General features: G+C 30.7%; 2 protein-coding genes across 2 annotated transcripts; one reads left to right on the plus strand and one right to left on the minus strand.

Moving 5' to 3' along the window:
• Nucleotides 1–4,143: 4,143 nt before the first annotated feature.
• On the minus strand, nt 4,144–6,108 carry LOTGIDRAFT_237927 (hypothetical protein; the record flags this gene model as incomplete). Its single annotated transcript, XM_009048505.1, has 4 exons — nt 4,144–4,249; nt 4,579–4,703; nt 4,991–5,139; nt 5,460–6,108. 4 exons carry the CDS (start codon nt 6,106–6,108, stop codon nt 4,144–4,146), a joined length of 1,029 nt encoding a protein of 342 aa, XP_009046753.1.
• A 1,141-nt stretch (nt 6,109–7,249) lies between these two features.
• LOTGIDRAFT_85331 (hypothetical protein) lies at nt 7,250–7,837 on the plus strand (the record flags this gene model as incomplete). Its single annotated transcript, XM_009048506.1, has 1 exon — nt 7,250–7,837. A coding segment is annotated over one exon (588 nt), but the record flags the coding sequence as incomplete, so codon positions are not given.
• Between the last annotated feature and the right edge of the window lie 7,205 nt (nt 7,838–15,042).

The raw sequence follows: 15,042 nt of genomic DNA on the forward strand, positions 1-15,042 counted from the left end.
ATTATTAATTATAATTAATTTGGGTAATAAATATTAGGACAACTGTCTAAATTTCTGTTTTTTAGCACATACACAGTAAATTTTCTTTTTGTGTAAAAGAAAATAATTTTTTAACTTAAAAGGGTAATCTTATGAAAGCCATTATCTCTACTGGTATGTGTTTACGGTTAACATGGTATCACTTTGATAACTCAAGGTGGTGTGAGTCAGTTTTGACACTTGTCCCTTGATAAGGCAGACTAATACTCTAAGACAGTTCAGCAATAATCTTTCACATGGGGTAGAAACTTTTGTTTCAATGAATCTAATTGGCTTACAAATACACTTTTGTCAAATCAAACTACAGTCTGTATTATTGAATTGTTAGATCAAGGGTTAGATATTGAATCTGACTCATATACCTTTGTGATGTCATTTACATGGTAAATGCAATATATGACTGAATGAATGAATAAATGATTACCTGTGTTATGTTTTTAAATGTATGTTGATTTTATTATGATATTAATCTATGATCAAAAAATATTTGATTTTTACAAAAATGACTTTTAAGTGATAAAGTCCTTTAATTTTTCACTTTATGATAATATAGTTTTGTATTTGTTACCTCTGGCACCTTACATGAATAGTTAGAAATAATAATATTTAGCATAAAATGAAAGTTGGTGCAAGTTTGAGTGAAATTCAGGTTAAAATGGACATTACTTGATATGTTATTATTTATAGGACAGTACATTAATTAGGTTTGAAATATCATTTGGCAGCTTTGATTATCTGAAAAAAATTTCAGATCTATGGTTTGAATAAGCAGGCTTGATGGAATAATAATCAGGGCCCTGGATCAAGAAAAAATATGTCTAATTTTGATCTTAAATCTGAGATTTGGACTTAATTTTTTTTTCTTGAATCTGGGCCCAGTTTAAAGATATTTATGTTCATCCTTGGAGAGGAGCATAATATACTGAGAAGCTGAAAAAATCTGCTCTGAGATGGTCACATATTTTATGTAATTATGGGAGTTCAGTCTGAATATTTTAAGACTAGACCAAAATTATTTATAAATTGGTCCAAACATTTACAAAATGAAAAGTTAATTGTATAATGGATGAAGAAAACCTGCAGAATTTATTTGATAGAACATTTTGTAAATCCAGTCAGACATGTTTGGACTTATACCTCCATCAACCACCATGATAAGCATGTAATAATAAAATGGCAAGTTGGTGCTAGCCAATGTGATATCACATTTTTCTACTTAATTATAGTTTATTTGTATAGTGTTTTTGTCAGTTTTTATATAAAAATAGTTGCCAAAACTTAGATCATTCCATTTCATTCATGGTCTTATACCTTGACTTCAAAAGCCAAGGGTAGAATAAAGCCAATCAGCGAGAAAGACTTAACATTATGGCATATTAATATATATTAACTTTATGCTGATTGGCTGTATGTGCTGGTGTATAATCCAATCAATTCACTGAATTCATACACTGTCTTGATGCAAGACCAGTGTCTATTGCACTCAAGGTATAAGATGATGTTTGATGTATGTAATCAGGCCACCCATAAATAATAGTATATATTGACATTTTACTTTGTCAAATTTTACTGATTTGGTATGTGTAAGCTTATGTTCATTGGAATACCTGTTTCTTTCCTGTTTTAGACAGAGTTGCTAACACACACACATATATTGTCATTTTGATAATTTTCACTTAATATAAAGAGAAATTTATGGTCCAAATTTTGAGAAAAAAAATTGTTCAGAATATCATTTTGACTAATCACAAAATCAGTAAAATTTGATTTACTAAAATGCAAAGACAACAGATCAAGTTTCTTACTAATTTCAAAGAATTTAACAAAATAACATGGCTTTTAGTGAAATAATCTAAATATTGCATGAACATGATCAAATGGCAAACTAGAATTTTTAGAACGTAAAGATTATGTGATTTTTTGATGTTATTTCATGTTTTTATGTTTATTTTTATCTTTAAATGAAATAAAAATTTTGAGAAATATTCTGTCGACTCTGCTCTCATAGTACTATTAGAATATTCACATTGTTGATTTCTCAATGCTGTTCATTGAGTTTGCTAATTTTGCCACCATTTCCAAACTACTGCAGATGAGGTTTCTTATGGGAACATGTCTCTGCATTTGTCTCCAATGGAAAAATGGTTATTTCCATCCACTTGTATTGTCTGCTATCAGTGCATTTTAATGTCTGTTAATGTCAAACTCATAGCTATAAAAATTTCCCATTTGTTTGACAAGATTATTCAATAATCCTTCTCAAGTATTTAACTGTTAATATTTTGCCACAAAAATTTCATATATATTAAGCTCACCGAAGGACATATTTACTCTCGTTTAAAGGGATGCTGCCATATATAGAAAAAACATCTATAGAAATAAGAGAAGAAATTCCTAGTTAAAGATTTTTTTGAAGGAATTATGCAATTTTTGTACATTTCTAGTACTTCTGAAGACTATTTACATATATTCAAGACTCAAATCAACCCCCAAAAATGACACACCCGTCCCTTTAAATTGTACAATAAAAAGACAATTTGATTTAAAACATATTTATCTCAATATTTTATCAGGGCAATTATAACAAATTATATAAGAAATCACAAATAAGATATGTCAGTTATAAAATACATTATAAATAATAATAATAACAATAACAAAATTATATCATTAACAAAATAAATCATAATAAATCAAAATAAATTAACAAATATTTAATCAAATTACATGTAGTATAGTTTTGATTTATGAAATTGTAAAATATAGTTTTCAAACCTAAGATAAAAGCTAAAATTACCATAAATATAGGCATTTATATATTTGCGTTGGCATTCAATAGAGCTGAATTTCAGATATCCATAACACTTTTCATAAATTTTGAAGGGATTTTCATATAATTCGATAATTTGAATGGATTGTACGCTAGTGAATACAGCCAATCATAATCTCTGATTACACACACAGCCAAATTGTCAACCATCTTTCTATCAAGGGCACTGATTGGCTATATTCGGTACAATCCAACCAAATCACTACATTTACAAACTTCTGTGATACAAGAAAGGTGTCTATTGTAGTCAAGGTATTGGATACAGTTCGTATTGAAAAGTGATACTTCTAGATGAAATCATCTTGACTGTAAATATTTTGACAATTTCTGTATTCTGGTCCATAATCTTATTTGGTTTTGATTTGAAATATTCTGCAAATGGCCTATGTACATCATAGAAAATACATTATGTATTTAAAGACATGTATGGTACACATACCGATGTAGTAATGCACCCAAACAAGTTTAAATTGGTTGGCAAAAAAAGTTTTGTTGGAAAAGTGACTAGTTTTCAGCCAGGCTTGTCCAACAAAATTTAACAACTTGATCGAAATGAAAAAGGAAATCTGACTCATGCGGATGGGTCTATAAAAAATAAAGTAAACAACATATTAAATGCATATGTTTCCGAATCTATAATTAGTAATGGTCTAATGGACATCATGCTGATTTGATCGGATAAAATTGATAATATGGGGATTCAAAATAGATTTCCTGGTCCCTTCATATCTCGGGCACCTATAGAATATAATACATCTTTTATTACCATTTAAACATTTGTAATTTTGGAAAATTATGATGATATTGCTGCTAAGGTGATGTTGTTTTTCTGGAACATCAAGGTCTCAGACAAGAAATCAGAAGAGTGCACATCTAGCCCAGCAAATCTGATCCTACCCATTCCCCGCCCCAGGTCATGAGATACGGAGGGGATATCGACATGTTTAGGGCCAGATATTAAACAACATTTTTTATAGGAATTACTTTGACCAAGCTTTGTATAGCTATAACATTTACGCAAAACTTGGCTTTAACATAAATGAACCTGCAGATATCCCATTCGTATATCTTGTCTGAGGAATTCGGTATGGCCAAATTCTATCCACATACAAGGGATAGAAAACTTTTTTTGAATTACAATATTTCATGAAATTGTTCCAAAACATCTAGCCTGAGCTATTATATATATATAAACTTGTTTCTTTCAAAATATAGGATGTCGTCCTTGACTATTAAGAAATAACCCAAATGAAACAATAACATAAACAGGCTTATTATTCTGTATCTGATACTTTCTGTCTACCAAAAATATTTCTTAGACTTTCTTGTTCCTTTTCACCAAAACCAATACATTCTAAATAATTCTCCACAGAGCCATACCTAAATATACAAATATAGAAATCATTAAAATATAATGTGATTTATAAATAGGTATTGGCGAGCCAAAAGGGGTTTGCCAGTTCCAATGAATGGCTTTTTCAGATATAATTTCAAAATTTATTCATTTGATAGCCAGTTTCTGAACATATATATTTTGCTAATTTTTTTGCTTTTTTAGAAGTATTTTCAAAATTAAAACACGATAACTAGCTATTGACAGCTGAAATTCAGACCTACACCAGAAAATTTTAAACCATTCTTTGATCACTATTACTTATTGCCATTGCAAATAAAAATTTCAAATGACTTCAATGTACAGTTGTACTTACATTTCACAAATATAGTTCAATAACTTCATCATGGTGTCTGCTTCAGCTGTCACAAATTCTTCACTCATATGAAATCTTTTAACAATTTCTGTATACAGCCTATCTTTCATACTAGTTGTACCATACTGAGAGGGGAGAAATAAATACATCTATATTGAAATGCATGACTTTTGAAAATATCAGAACATGTTTTGAAGCAATCTAGGATACTAGGTCCCCCTTAAATTTTTTGGTCTCTTGAGACGTTGGCCTTGATGTCATAGTAAGTACTCAGTATCTCTATATGCAATTTTGTATTTTATATTCAGAGATTTCATATCTTTGGGATGTGAATGCTTGATTATATTATAATTGCATGAGGGATAAGGAAATTGCCTTAAAGTGACTCACTATTATTAAATAATAAACCTACCATAGATAAAGCATACTCATTGCTAACATAGCGTTTTGGAAGTTGAAGACAAGATAATACTAAAGCCGACACTAGTCCTGTTCTATCTTTACCATGTGCACAATTTATAAATACAGGATAGTTTTCTTTATTACTTAATAACTTTAATGCTGAAATATAGAATAGGTTAATTACTAAAAAATGACAATTTCCATCACAAGTGGCGCAGTGACCGAGATGAGTGCTGAAGCTTCCATATTGCAATGGGGAAATTCCTTAGAAAAAGAAGCTCGTAGATGCTATTTCCTGTGATCTGATATCTCAGATTTTATATTGTGATTTATTTTAAGTACCGGTACTAAATTGCTATTTTTACCTTCATGCACCTCTGAGACAACATTTTCCGGCAGTCCCAACAATGTTGGCCTAAATTGAATGAGGAACAAACATTTTTCATTCACAAGCATAAACCTATGGTTTAAATTCTTACCTGAGCAAATACTTCTCTGACTCATGTCAATCATATCTTTATATTGTCCAATCAAACCAGTCGGATTTAAGACGTTACGCGCAAAGAAACGAACAAAATAAACATAACCGGTGTTAAACATGATGTCAATGGCTAAAAATATCAATGAATATAGCTGCAGATACCATGGTGCCCTCTTAAATACAGTCCAAATATATTTAGCACTGAAAAAATCTATTAAAATATGGCTGCCATGGTTTTGTGTATTTTTGTCATCTCCAGTTTTCTGTGTAACAATTTGTTTTGTACTAAAATATTTACTATAAAATAAGTAGTCACGTTTGATAACTCGCTTTAAATTAACCGGTTCCCCTGGTCTGTAATTTCTTCCATGAGGAAAATTCACCTTATGTAACGGATAAATTTCATCCAAAAGTTTTTTGCCATTGGCCTTACTGTACTCCTTCTTGGATCTAAAGTCCAAAATATTTTCGATACCAAGCTTTTTAAAAGCTGACACTCCCTCCTCGTTCAATAAATCTGGTCGAGACGAACGGTAAATAACATATTTTGATGTTTCTTCTGCATCTTTCGATTCAATCTGCCATAAAATCCTCAAATTTGGCAAATTTGCAATTTCTCTAAAGGACTCCTCACTGGGGGCTGCCATCTTGTCATTCAGCATCTTGTCATGTAGAAATATTTCATTGGATAAAATTTTTTTAATTTATCGACAGGTGAAGGGAGGTAATAAAATTTACCGTTACACAACGTTAAGTTATATTCTGTCAAAAATCACAAAATTCAAAAACTTAAGAGCATTACAGAGATGTCAGGGGCCAGCGATGATTCGCTCGGTTCCGTTGAAGAAATAATCACAGTTAGAGAAATTAAGCAGCAGACGACACCTGTAATGTCGAGATCCGGTTTTTCTGTCGGCAGAGATCACAGTGATGATTCTAATAATCAATGGTCACCCGTACGAATACCGATGGATACAGTGAGTAAACTGCATTTTAATTTGATACCCTAGGATATATGGCCATTACGATAGGACATTGTGAAGTGAAATGCCCTTCAAATGTTACACATTATGATATTTTGTAGTAATGAGGTGTGAATTATTCATTTTATTAGGAGCTCAAAGCTATTGATCTGAAAAATAGTTAACTTAAAGGGACTTAAAGGGATTTTTAATTCTGCATACTTTCAATAATATGCATTAAGTAGAGCTTTTTTTATCCATTCATTTATTTATGGAAATTATAGAAGGTCCTCAGTTGATTTAACATTTCTTAAAGTGGTATCAGGTGTAGTTTGAGCATGGTCTGTCATGCTAGCGACTTTCAAAAAAAAAATTGAGTTTTTTTGACAATAGGCTACCTTCCAACAATGATAAGTGTTTGACTATTCCTTACTCTAATATATAAAGCTTACAGAAGACAGTTATAAGTGTAACAGGTCAATTGGACAAAATATGACCTTTGATCTCTTATAATACTCAAAATTTGATAAACTTCCAAATATATAACATAGGATTGATGATTTCATGTCAAAAAATAACTGAAGGTTCTTTTCTATTATCACACATGTGTCTAGTTCTTCTTAACTGTCTTGACTTCGCTGATGAAAAAATGGATGTGAATGATAAGATTCATGTAAGTTTAAAAAAGAATGAATTTGCTACCTTGCCAGGCAAACAGTTACAAATTTATTTAGATAAAATTTGATTTTTGCCAATCATCAAGAATGTAATTTGGCTTTTAATGTATTTTCAGCATGGAGGCGGAAATCTAAGAGGAGATAATCCATTTCCACCAATTATACCACTCAATGTCGGTGGTGTGATTTTTATGACGAGATTATCAACATTATTACGATATCCAGATTCTATGTTGGCGGCCATGTTTAGTGGTCGGTACCAAGTGGACAAAGACAAGGATGACCATTTTTTCTTGGACAGCAATGGAAACATCTTTGGACATATCTTGGAATATTTACGGCATGGAACTTTACCGCCATATGATGTGAGCAGCTTAGTTCATCGTGATGCTATGTATTATGGACTTATTGAACTTGCACAAAGGTTATCTCTGAAACCAGAATTAGCTGCGCTTGCAGTACGTGAGGCACACAGATCTCAATTTCCAAATTACCAGCAAATCAAAGAAAATGTGATAAGAGTAGGAATCGAAAATGCTACTGTTACCAAAACTGGCGGTGTCACAATTCATGCATTTCGTGCCGAATTTAAACCAAAAGTTCAGAACTTTAATCCAAAACATGGCTGCGTGGTTGAACAGGCGCATGTGACTATTGGACCATGGGAAGGTATGGCAGACGAAGAAGTGTTTATTCGGTGTTTAGAAAGTGATCTCATTGAAGAAGGCTTCAATATCAAACCCCATGATAGCAAACGAAAATGTAAATATTACTATGGACAGACTTGCCAAAAATTTGTTTTTAGAATTCAATTTGTTTTTGATTAAGAAAAAAGTTGTCCAATTATTATCCGAATGAGTAGTTGCACCAGTATAACAGATTAATCATTTCTATTACCACTAATTAGCAGAATATTCTAGATTTTAGACAAATCTTGTGCCACAAGAAAGAAATAAAACACTGATATACCCTGAACTCCAAGTTATATGGCTTAGAGGGACAGGTTTGACATCAGTTTGATCAATCAAAACCTTAGTCTCAGAAAGGAGAATTTTTTGGGGTACATTTCTTGTACTTCTGAAGACTATTTACATATATTCAAGACCCAAATCAACCCCGAAAAATGTCCCTTTTAAGTGCTTGTTTTTTTCATGTGATATCACATGGTGACAGCTTTATGAATAGAATTATGTTGGCATGTATTCTAAGGAGGCATATTTTTTCGAGGTTTCTTTAAATTGATATATGAATATTAATATAGATATCGATGATATTTTAATATTAGATATTGCAATATAACAAAGAGGTTGTGAAGTTTTGATATTTAATACTCACCTTATATTAATGATATTTAAATATTATTTAGATATTATATAGATTTATAGAGATATGCACTTTTATTTAGTATTTGAATATTTTACTTTACCTGATCGAGCCTCTATTCATCTCTATCATTGAAAAAGCAAATATTCAGATGACTATATCCTTAAGGTGGGAACAAAATTAATTTCGGGTATAAAGTATATTATGATAAATACTGTTCGAGAGAAACAGGTCACACTTTGATTGATAAAAATACTGTTGTTAAAACAAGACTGTAGAAGATAACTTGTTAGATTACAATAGAGACATAATATTTCAGAAAAAAATTAGATTGGTGATGATGAATGTATATCTGAAGGTGCTTACATTATACTATGTAGCTTTCTATGGTATGTATAATACATTTACTGCAATATGTCCTTTACACACTGTGATACTTAGATTTATGAAAACCACAATAGATGCAATATGCAATATTATTAATATATATGTTAGATTAATAATAACTCAATATGAGTATACTCAAGAAGGCAGGGTCTTAAATGTCCAATTGTGTATAAGCACTTAAAGGTATACTACCTCTTAGGATGATGATATTGAAATTTGGTTAAAATGAGTCTTTGTTCATCAGTAGACTTACCTGGTGTCATAACTATAAAACAGAATCTCTCTATAATCCAAGTAATCTATAACACTAAGTAATAATTCATTAATCTAAGTAATTTTGAAACATGCTTAGAAGTGTGTTTCAATAATTATGTAGTTTAATGGATATAACGTCTTATATAGAGATTCTATTCTTTAGTCATTGTTCCTGGTTAAGTCCATCTGATGAATATATACACTTGTTGACCAAGTTTGAGGCTTTGATGTCCATTCTTTAAGTGCATTTTCTCTACTTTGTTTTTCTTTTGTTTTTGTTTTGCAACTGGTCACTGTTGTGCATTTATACTGATATTTGTAATCTTTTAGTATAAATTAGTCTTTGGTGTAGCAATTATATACAACATGTATGCTTTGCCAATTTGGCATTCCTCTACACATGCAAATTTACTTATATAGGCACCTATTCCTGCACAGTAGAAATAGGACCTATAAATTCTATTAAAATACTCACAGTATTGAACACAGTCTTGAGTTTTCTTACTTTACTTAGGGTCCAGGTTTAGATCCCCCTGGAAGGGGGGGGGGGGGGGGGGGTTGTTAGAAAATTACTGTGATACAAGCTATGCATACAAAAGATCCCATTACAGCTAGAACGAAACAATGATTATGCTTATGCCCTTGCAAATTTTCCTCATTGCACACCACTGAAATGCCTGTTCATTAGCATAATCAATGAGCAGAAGCCTAGAAAGTCGTCAACTCAATTTCATTTCAGTACATCAAATGCAGTATTTCCAATTAGCCTTGCTATGTTGGCAAAATGATGTCTATGCCAATTCGACAAGGAAGTTATAAACAAAAAATAGAAGGTCACTTCCTTAGGGAATAGACAGAATGATAATGCAAACATTATGGAATTGACATCTGCTGTTACTATTACCACAGTATGTAAACTAGTTGAAAAACACATCACAGAGTGGACTCAAGTACTCTTGACATTTATTTCATGGATATAAATATACATACAAGCATTTTAAAATATAATTCAAGAAATCAGTAAGAAACATATAAAAGTAAAATAAAAAGAGTTTACATCTAAAATAATATTGAAAGCATTTTTTTTACACACTAAAATATCTGAATGACTGTCATGCATTTTATGATTATTCTGACTTGAATACTTTCAATCATTCAATGATAATTTTCAATAAAATGGTCTAAAAAAGTTTGATAATTTTGCATTCTGAGTTGATAATTCGAGACATATAACAATGATTTTGAAATTATTGAGGGCTAAACTTTTGTGACATTGCCTCAAGTCTAAAGGCCCAAACCTACTATGGCATTTTACGTCATGTTACATAAACGCTTGAAGCATCAAAAAAGAGGCATTCAAGCTATGTTGGACAGTGGTCACATGACCTTGGAATGCCAAGAGACAATGTAACGTTTTGGTAACATTTTTGTACATTTGTTAATCACCTGAGCCAGAAATAAGACGGGTAGAGCTTAGATGTTGAACGCACAGAAAACCTCCTTTGGGGTTATTGGCGTTAAACGCACATTGTAACACTGGGTAATATGCCATAGTGGGTGAAAGCCTTTAATGTATATAATGTTTTTAATTTATCAAAAATATTTTCTAATATAACACTATATATAATAAAAGGAGGGATAAAGAGAAAATGGCACTCACTTTACAAAAGCATAATTTTACATAAATAATTTAATTACAAGAAAATTCAGAACGTTCATGATTTCAATTATTCCAAATTTGAGACATTAATTTTGTGCATGATCCCTGTAAATAAAAAATACATTTTTAATAACATGGTTTAAGTAATGTAGAAGTATTGAGTATTTTAAAGAAAGTCATTACTAGCTTAATCCAAACAGGATCAAAACAACAATAGTGTAGTGACGATTTAGTCTATAGTCTTACATAGAAACCATTACAGATCTGACACCATCCACAAAATATTTATGATCAGTCTATTATTTTATCAGTTAGGTTAATTATTAGAGGATGAAAGCCAACACTCTCAGAAGCACTGGCACAGGCATCAGAATAAATTTTCTTACCTTGAAGAGATTTGAATCCAAGACCTAATTGACACAAAGACGGCAATTTTTCGAGATTATTTATAGATTTGTATTAAAAATTTTGAATGTGAGATTGTTTGAAAAGCAGGAACAGAAGTATATTGTGTTCAATAATACTCAAACTGTTTATGTTTGTTTTGAATCATCTTATGGCATATCAAAAGCAGACTATTTTTGTTTATATTTTCAAATACTCATAGTACATCAATTAAACAGTAGCTTGTCCTTAGATAGACATAATGTCTAACATCACAAATTCACAATCATAACAAGTAAATTCACAACAAACTTTTGGGACATTGTCAGTAAAAGGAACTTACTCTCAAGGATAAAGCAGGATGCCAATACAACACCAAGAATTCTAGAATTGGTCATTTTACTGTTATATCTAATTAACTGTTGTTTTATCACATAAGCTGCCATTTTATCCTACTTTCTTTAACTTCAAGAATGGACAATCAAGTTATTTATTAAAGTAATTGTTATCCATATACTTATGTCCAGTTATTCATACCCCAGTTACTAAATGCCACTCAAGGTCCAAGGAAGAATGGACAAGAATGTCCCCCTCAAGAGTCATTCAACCAGTTTCAAGCTCGTTCTTTTGATCTAGGCAGTATCAAGTTGTCATGAGCATAAATACAAATATGACATTTTAGTCACAAGCATTTAGTTTCTGTCACATTGTCGTTCTGTATTCGACAAATTTTGTTCGAATGACTTTTTGTAAAATATGGTTTTCATAACAAGGTCATGGCATCCTTCTATCAAATACATTTATAAAAACAAAACATAAAAGTATTACAAATAATACATATCTAATACAGCCTAATTAAAATCAAACCAAACTTTCCTTCTATTTTTGATTAGCTTTCACTTTTAATATAGCCACTACAGTTAGAGTCTAAAGACAGCCCTCTTGAATATTCATTTGTTAGATGACAGCGCCAGCCAATCAAATTTCTTCCCTTTCTAACACTGGGATTATTTGATGAAAACAAAAGGTGTATTCCGAGAAGCATTAGGCACTAAATGCACCTTTTGGTTGCCTCACAAAATCCCAGCATTAAAGAGGGAAGAAATTGGATTGGCTGGCGGTAAAATCATACAGATGAATGTTCAAGAGGGCCATCTTTAGACCCGAACTGAAGTGGTTATATTAAAAATAACAGCTGATACAAAACAGAACGAAATTTTGTTCTAATTTTAATCAACTGTTATCTATTAATACTGACTAGAAAGATACACAAAATTTATCTAAATAACACATAATAGCAATAACTATGGTCTTCACTATTTTGGATTTCGATGCATTTAAATATCAGCATTTTTTGTTCAAATATAACAAAATGATACAAAAAGGTTTCTTTGGTGAAACTCTTAAACATTTTGGCAAAACATACCAAATTATCTTGCCATAAATAACAAAAATATATATTGTAAAATTGCACAAGTTAAAATGATATAATAAACATTAAAATTTTAAACTATGTGGATTTGTGGAGAATGAGTTTTATATCAAAAAATGGTTTCCTGTGTTTCCTTGAAATTGAAATCATGAAAATCATTGTGTTAAAATTTTGCTTTGCAGACTTGCTTAGAACCACTCTAGTATTTAGGCTTTGAGAATATTTCAGATGAAATATATCTCAAACCTCGAGTCAGCACTATCTAAAAAACAAGGACAGTTACTGAGGTTCATGAAGATCCTGTCAAACAGCTGGTCTTTGGTAAAACTTCTTGGCATGGGTCTTTCCTTGATTATACTATCAAATATAGCCAACTCTTATCTCATTAAGAAATTCAGGAAATCATTTGAATATAAGAGGTAAGTATATGTGGTTTAAGATATTGTGGTATGGCATACTAAGTAGGGCCCTGTTTCTTAAAAAATCATACTTTTGACTTAATCTACCCTCAAGACCATTGTAAGTTTTGTTAAAACAAAAAAATAATTGAAATAAGACTGGGCCTCTCTAAGTATCAGAATGTATCAGAAACACTGAAGTGAAAATCTCTTCATCCTTTCAAAAATACCTCAAAGTAGAAATTTCACTTTCTATTTCTATAGATGTCTTTTCTATATGATATAGTCTCAAGAAAAGACGAGTCGTCTATTTAACTTCAAACAAAGACAATTTTGGAGAAATATGGATTTTGAAAAGGACTGATGGCAAACCTTTAAGCAATTTTACAAAAAACTAAACTTAACAATTTGCGTAGTATGATTTTTTGAGAAATCCAGGGTACAAAAGAGTTGTCACTTTTGAGCTACAAATGGCAAGGTTAAAAAAATAATTAGACTTAAAATATAATAAATTACATACATTTGGCTCATTTTTATACAAAGACTTTAATAAGAAAAACAAATAACATAACAAATTTGTTAACTACATGTAATATCAAATTTCTAATAACCATTTACTCTAGCATATTCAAAGTGTATAGACCTTATTCACACATGATATCAGCCATTTTGAATTGAGAATGAGGCTCATAATGCAAAAAAATAAAGGTAACGTGGTATAACTGCAGTAAAATTGCCACCTTGATATCTTTAAAGCCTCCTTCTCAAATCCCACTAACTCAAAACTAATATTTTACATCATTAAATTTGGAATTGATTAAGCTATTTAATGATACTATCAGAAGAATTTTACCTTCACACATTTCTGAGAAGTAGCAGTTTTAAGCTTATTTTCTTGCTGTTGACCGGGTGTTCAGTCACATAAGTTATTCATTCATATGATGTCGCCATCTTTTTAACAGGTGACTTCATTATGAGCCTTTCTTTTGATGATTGCAAAACGAAGTGTGAATAAGGTCTATTCTTATTATTTCTAAAAGAAAATATCAAAGTTTTGATCTAATTTATACATAATCAACCTCATCTTTAAGATTTCGCATTATTTTCAAAACATTTATGACCAAAACAATACACTAAAAAAACATTTAACATTACTATGGACATGATCAACCACATTTTTGAGATTTCTTCTTTTCCTCATAAAAATACATATAACAACAACAAAAATTCCCAAATTCTGTAAAAAAAATATTATTACTTTCTCTTAATACATAACATAATTTCACCACATTGTGCTTATTTATTGTAACATGGAATATCTCTATTCCTTACCCTGTACATATTTTTGCAATTTTCATCAAAATAACCTTTAAATTCAGCTTTTCAGTCTCCAAACGAGAATTTTTATATACAACGATTTCATATCAATACTTTGTCAGCTGATAGAGCTCAATTTTATCTTTACATATCACTTATCAAAATGGAAATCAGACGTCTTGTCTGCTAAAATCAAATGTTATTTACAGTCTATGTATACTACAACTGATGTTACTTTCATCCTTTGTCATTTTGGAAAGTGATACAGATAGCGGAAATGAGCTCTATCATAAGGGATATCACCCCTCCAAAAATCTTAAGTAAAAATATTGATTAAGCTATTTTGTTTTCAAACGCCATTTTTAAATTTATTTTCAGGCCACTATTTCTTCAACCAATAAAATAAATTTAGAGAAGACAAAATAGTACATGTATACAGCTCAGACATTATCAAAAATCAAACTATAGAGTCAAAATCCAAATCAAATATTCAAAACCTGAATTTTGATCGATAGTCAAAGTATCATTTTCCATGAACTAAAATTTTAATCTTCTAATTTGTATTCTTGATTAGTAAATAACAAACATCAATTAACAAAACACAATGTTATGGTATACTATTTCTTAGTTTTATTGTACACAACATTTCAACAATCTACATTGAGAAAATTGTGCTCTGTTAATTAATGTGTTCCCTACACCTAAGTGTCATATAAGAATTATCTAGATGAGGAGTGAGTTAGTATCTTATTAGTAGGCCTACCTACTAGTATTAGTACCAGAATA

Source organism: Lottia gigantea (assembly GCF_000327385.1).
Source record: "Lottia gigantea unplaced genomic scaffold LOTGIsca_123, whole genome shotgun sequence".
In the NCBI taxonomy this organism is placed as follows: Eukaryota; Metazoa; Mollusca; class Gastropoda; family Lottiidae; genus Lottia; species Lottia gigantea.